The sequence below is a fragment of the Mustela putorius genome, unplaced genomic scaffold, assembly GCF_011764305.1.
Source record: "Mustela putorius furo isolate JIRA1106 unplaced genomic scaffold, ASM1176430v1.1 tig00000873_pilon_pilon_pilon, whole genome shotgun sequence".
NCBI classification, from domain to species: domain Eukaryota; kingdom Metazoa; phylum Chordata; class Mammalia; order Carnivora; family Mustelidae; genus Mustela; species Mustela putorius.
Genome location: NW_025421504.1, coordinates 7504149 through 7510148, shown reverse-complemented (window position 1 = coordinate 7510148; position 6000 = coordinate 7504149). Strand labels below are relative to the sequence as shown.

General features: G+C 52.7%; 1 protein-coding gene across 2 annotated transcripts in view; it reads left to right on the top strand.

The window, feature by feature from the left end:
- Positions 1 to 293: 293 nt before the first annotated feature.
- Positions 294 to 6000, top strand: part of COG1 (component of oligomeric golgi complex 1) — a 13304-nt gene continuing 7597 nt past the window's right edge. Inside the window, exons 1-4 of one of the 2 annotated variants that reach the window (XM_004749058.3) lie at positions 294 to 679; positions 3178 to 3422; positions 3573 to 3754; positions 3901 to 4071. In XM_004749058.3, the coding sequence (XP_004749115.1) occupies positions 362 to 679; positions 3178 to 3422; positions 3573 to 3754; positions 3901 to 4071 (916 nt within the window). In that variant the 5' untranslated portion in view covers positions 294 to 361. The remainder of the gene's footprint in view (positions 680 to 3177; positions 3423 to 3572; positions 3755 to 3900; positions 4072 to 6000) is intronic. The other variant, XM_013054473.2, reaches the window with a different exon arrangement.

Below are 6000 nucleotides of genomic sequence, written 5' to 3'. Positions count from 1 at the left end.
GGGAGGCTGTGGCTCTCCGCGTCCCGAGCAGGCGGCGCCGTCGGACCGCGGACGCAGAGTTAGGACGCGGCCGGGCGGCACCTGCCCCCGGCGTCACCTGCCCCCGGCGTCACCAACCCCGGGGCGGGAGTTTGGATCCCCGCCACAGCGCGCGCGCAGACCAACGGCCCGCTCCCGCGCCTGCGCCAAAAAACAACAAAACCACCGCCCGTCTCACCCCGGCCCCGCCCCTCTGCCGCCCGGATGAGCTCCGAACGGGCAAGGCCCGCAGTGGGGCGGAAGCGCTTCCGCCCGCACCCAAAATGGCCGCCGGGCGGGCCTCCGGGCGGAAGTGACCCGTCAGGACGCTGACGGGTCCACCATGGCGGCCGCGGTCGCTTCTCCCGCGTTGAAGCGGCTGGATCTGCGCGACCCCGCGGCGCTTTTCGAGACACATGGAGCGGAGGAAATCCGAGGGTTGGAGCGCCAGGTGCGGGCCGAGATCGAGCACAAGAAAGAGGAGCTGCGGCAAATGGTGGGCGAGCGGTACCGCGACCTGATCGAGGCGGCCGACACCATCGGCCAGATGCGCCGCTGCGCCGAGGGTCTGGTGGACGCCGTGAAGGCCACCGACCAGTACTGCGCCCGTCTCCGCCAGGCTGGCTCGGCCGTCTCCCGGCCCCCAGAAGAGGAGCCGCAGGTCAGCCCCTCACGCCGGGCCCCGCACCCCGGTCCCGCACCCCCCTGGGGACCCGCCTCCCGCCCTCCCGCGGCCGCCGGTCAGTCCCCGTCCCCGCCCCCGCGCGAGCCTCACCTGCCTTGGGGAAGAGGCTGCTGCGAATTTCTAGACTCCCTTCCTCCGGGGAGAACGCCGGCGGTCCTTTGGCCGTCTGCGGGCCCGGCTCATTCAGCAGCTCCCTTCGGAGCCTTCCTGACTTCCGGGCCCTGATTCCCTCGCCTGTCTCGCGGCTTCGCTGGGCTCTCCCAGCCTTCGAGGACAACGCCAGGGGTCTCTCGCTAGACCAGCTCATTCCCTGCGTAACGTTTCCCGACATGCTCACAACCTGTTTCTCCCTTATGTTGCCACCTTCCCCTCATATGGTTCATTTCTCTTTTTTTTTTTTTTTTTTTAAAGATTTTGTTTGTTTGACAGACAGAGATTACAAGTAGAGAGAGAGGGGGAAGCAGGCTCCCTGCTGAGCAGAGAGCCCGATGCGGGACTCGATCCCAGGACCCTGGGATCATGACCTGAGCCGAAGGCAGCGGCTTAACCCACTGAGCCACCCAGGCGCCCCTATGGTTCATTTCTCATCCCAGGCTCTCCCCCACCTCACTCCCGAGAGCAAGCTCCCCAAACCCAAAGAGCTATTCTACCTTTGGTGGAGTCGTTGAATGACTGGACCAGCCGGCAAGCGCCCTTCTTCCAACAGTGGAACATTTTCCTTTTAGGGAACTAAAGTTATTCTAATCAAGTTATCCTAAGTGGGGTGTTTTTTGTTTTTTGTTTTTTGTTTTTCCTTCAAACGCTAATGATTAGACCTGGCATGCGTGGAACGATTCAGCCCTAAGTGCATCCTAATACTGGAACAGCATTTTGCATTCCTAGGGAATATCGATTTCGGAATGACTAAGTGAACCGGTAGGGAGGGTCAGAAAGATAAACCGGGAGTTTGTTAACGACCCCTTATAGGGGAAGAACCCTATAGGACATGGAAGAACTTCCAAAATACAACTTAGAACTTCTCCCTCTCGGAACTTTTTAATACGACTGTGTTTTAGAAGAATCTGGGTCAGTGGGCAGGGCTCACACAACACAACCTTTGAAATGAGAGACTTCATCCCTCTCCTCTCTAAGCTGTGCATTTATACCTGCCTCCTCCTGGGTGGCCAGCCTTTCCTATAGCTGAAGATTGATTCATGGTTTATTAGAAAGCTAACTGGTACTGTGCCTGACTTTAGAAATGTATTTATTTTTTATAGTTGTTATATCTGAGTTATTCTCAGACCCACAAAAATTTGAGTGCCTTCTGTGTGTCCAGGCACAAAGAAACAGAAGCCCTCTAATTCCTGCTCTGAAGGAGCTTACAATCTAGTCGAGGGATTAAATGCATGGAAAGTTGATGAGAAAACTGAATAATTCAGAGAAACAGTAGAAAGCATTTTAGGATAATGGGTGATTGATCAGAAAATAATTAACGTAATTTACCATGAGATTTCTGAAGGAAGTCACTTCAGGCTTGAGTCCTTCTCGGTAAGGAGGGCCTTCATGACAGATGAGATTTGGAATGTAGGTCTGGAGTATGAAAAGATAAGAGCAGGTAATCAGTTTGATTAAAGCAGGAGTTCTCAGTCCTGGTGCTTTTGACATTTGGGGCTAGATCACTTTGTTGTAGACGGTTGTGTGCATTCTATGATGTTTATAAGCAACTCTGGCCTCGACTCACTAGACACCTATAGTACCCTTCTTCCCCCTCCTGATGTCTTCAAATCAGAACCATTGGAAGGATATGAATCTCCTGGGAACTTGGGAGTGGAGTGCTTAGGTATGCTAAGATATATATGGAAGGCAGATGACTAAAATTTTGGTAGGGAAATGAATTTAGCTTTGAACATACCGATTATGGAATGGCAGAGAAACTTAGCAGGGCAGCAATAGGAAAGGCGCCAGTGGGACTTGGGAGTGGTGAGGTCTAAAAAAGAGGTGGGTGTGGTGTTCTGCTAAGAGGTGATGCTCTAGGGTAGGAGTCCTGGAGTAAGGCAGACTGAGACCGGGAGAGGCCTGAGCACTACACGGATGAAGATCTGACGGATGAGTAACAAAGGAGTCCTTCACACACTCAAAGAAGCAGGAGCAAGTGTAGGGAGGCTGAACGTCAGAAGAAAGAAGGAGAAAGCTCACTTGAGTGGTGGTCTGTAGGGCTCCATGCTGTCAGGGATAACCAGGCTGAGATGACCAAATTAAGTTTGTGTCTCCATGGGACTGAGCCCAGGTGCACCCAGCTGGGAGGGTTGGGTGGGCTATACACCGCTCCTGACTTGAGTCATTCCTCAACACCTAACTTTGAGACCTTTACCAAGTGGCATGGACTCGGGCATAAAGCTTTGTACCCTACAGTACCCCCACATTTCTCCACAAGCCTGCCAGACGCTGACCTTGCACTTGTGTGTTCTGCCTTTGTGCTGTGCCTTCCCCTGTAGCCCCAGCAGCCTTCGCAGGAGAAGTTCTACAGCATGGCTGCCCAGATCAAGCTACTCTTAGAAATTCCTGAGAAGATCTGGAGCTCAATGGAGGCCTCCCAGTATCTCCACGCCACACAGCTCTACCTGCTCTGCTGCCACCTTCACAACCTGCTCCAGCTGGATTCCTCTGGTTCCCGATTCAGCCCTGTCCTCTCACGATTCCCCATACTCATCCGGCAGGTCGCGGCAGCCAGCCACTTCCGGTACGTGGATCCAGCGAAAAGATCTGCTCTAGGGACGGCCATACTTCACCACTACCGGTTTACGGAACGTGTCTTCTATCCTCATATACCAAGGTCCTTCTTCCCAAGATGTAAAAAATTCCCTGTTGCTCTCTTTCCTCATCTTCCTAGGTCAACTATTCTGCATGAAAGTAAGATGCTGCTCAAATGCCAAGCCGTGTCTGACCAAGCTGTGGCTGAGGCCCTGTGCTCCATAATGCTCTTAGAAGAGAGTTCTCCTCGCCAAGCCCTAACAGACTTCCTGTTGGCCAGAAAGACAGCTATTCAGAAACTTCTAAACCAGCCACAACATGGTGGGTTTGGCTTCTTTCCAAAATAAAGTCCTTAAACAAGGGAATGGAGAAGGGGGAGCCGAGGGGAGACTGAAGCACCTAGAATGTTCTCTGTTTCTCACTTTACTAAAGAAAACCGTTTACAGAAGGATGGTTTCTTCTTGTAGGTGCCGGCATCAAGGCCCAGATTTGCTCATTAGTGGAGCTGCTGGCTACCACTTTGAACCAAGCTCATGCTCTTTTCTACACTTTACCAGAAGGTCAGCTGCCAGATCCGTCCCTGCCATGTGGCTTGCTCTTCTCAACTCTGGAGACCATCACAGGCCAGCATCCTCCCGGTGAGCTCTTAACCAACCTTCCTTATTCTCAGGTTATTCATCTGTTATCGACTCGGCACCTGCCATGTGGCTGCTAGTGCTGGGCTCTGGGGATACAGCAGTGCACTGGACAGATACGGACCCCATCTTCATGGAGGCCACGGTCTAGTGGTAGAGGCAAATACTGAACTCACAAATACTTATCAAATAACAAAATGGCCACTACTATGGAGGCAAAGTACAAGTTGATTTGGGAGCACTGAAAAGGAGGCACCCCACCAGTGATGCTTTCCCTGGAGAATGATTTTTTTTTTTTTAAAGATTGTATTTATTTATTTGAGAGAGAGAGAGGCCTTGAGCGGGGAGACGGTCAGAGGGAGAAGCAGACCCCCCATGGAGCTGGGAGCCCGATGTGGGACTCGATCCTGGTACTCCTGGATCATGACTTCGGCTGAAGGCAGTTGTTTAACCAGCTGAGCCAGCCAGGCACCCTGGAGAATATTTAAAACCTGAAAGTTCGGTAAGAGGTGAAGAAGGCAAGGGAAAGAGTTCCAGGCAACAGGGGTGGGATGTGCAAAGGTCCTGAGGCAAGGAAGGTGTTCATATATTTGAGAAACTAAAAGTAAGCAAGGGAAGCTAAGGGGGATTGGGTGGGAGGAAGAGCAGCATGAGGAGAGACATGGCCAGTCTATTAGATGTGACCAGATAATGCAGAGCTGTGCAGACCAGGCTAGGGAATTTGGACTTTATCCAGAGAACGATGGATAGCTTGTGAGGACGTTCCAGGCTTACTCGTCTTCTACACTATGTTCCCATACATCCTGTGCTTTTATTTGATAGCATTTATCCTAACTGGAATTAAATACAGTTGGCTTTTACATGGCAGAGGTTCTCCATGGGGTCTGGAGTGGATGCCAAGAGCTCACCTGGGAGGCCAACTGGACAACTTGGACATCTGTTTAGCAGGGCATTTGGTGGATTGGTGGGGAGGGTTTGGAAAGGAGGTGTCCAGGTTTACTAGAAAAGGAGCTGGTTTGAAAGGGCTGATTATGAGTTCACTCTTAAAAATATTGCTTTAGGGGGACAGTTAAGAAAATATTGCTTTAGGGACAGTTAAGCCCCTGGAACGGGAATATGGAGTGGGCAGGTGACTGTGGGTCCAGAACAGCAATAAGAGGTCCGGTTGGAGACAGATCTGTGCACATGGCTGTTGTCTGAAGCTGTGGGGCCATGATAGGAAGAAGAGAGGATGGCAGAGGACTGCCTCGGTGCTCCAGAACACAGGCCAGGTGGAGGAGGCCCAGCCAAGGGTAGCAGAGAAACAACATGAAGACAGCCACCTGGTCATTTTCAGAGAGACAGATGTATTATGTAGCCTCTCCTTGGGCTTTCTTTATCTTCTGAGGGAGCCACTTCCTTATGCCCTGGCTTCCCTCTCGGTGCTTCCACCTAATGCTTTACCCCCTCGTGCAAGGTGAGTGTGGGCTAATTATCATGGCTTTGGATGACAAGTGCAAAGGACCCTAGAAGGACTCCTGTGTTTCCAACTCTGGAGGTGCTCGCTCACGCACAGAACATAGTGAAGGGGCCCCCCCAGAGTCACCCCACAGATGCCTGTGTCCTTCTTGGGAAGACACCTCTGAGGTGCTGCAGCCCACCAGCCAGGTGCGGGGTTTCCCGCTGGCCGGAGGATGGTGAGGAAAGGGAGACTGTCCCCTGGTGACAGCTTCGAGGGCCGAGCGTGGAGCGCTCAGTACTGCTTTCCCTCCCTGCCTTGTCCCCACTTCTTCCTCCCTGTCCTCCCCCTTGTCTGCTGGGGTGCCCAGAGTTGGCGGGAAGCTGCCAGTCCCCTGATGAACATACATTCTAGACTTTCCTGTCCCAGGGGTCCAGGCTGACATGCCCAGAGGAAGACTAGATGATTTTTGGAAATTGCTTCTAGGTCCATTT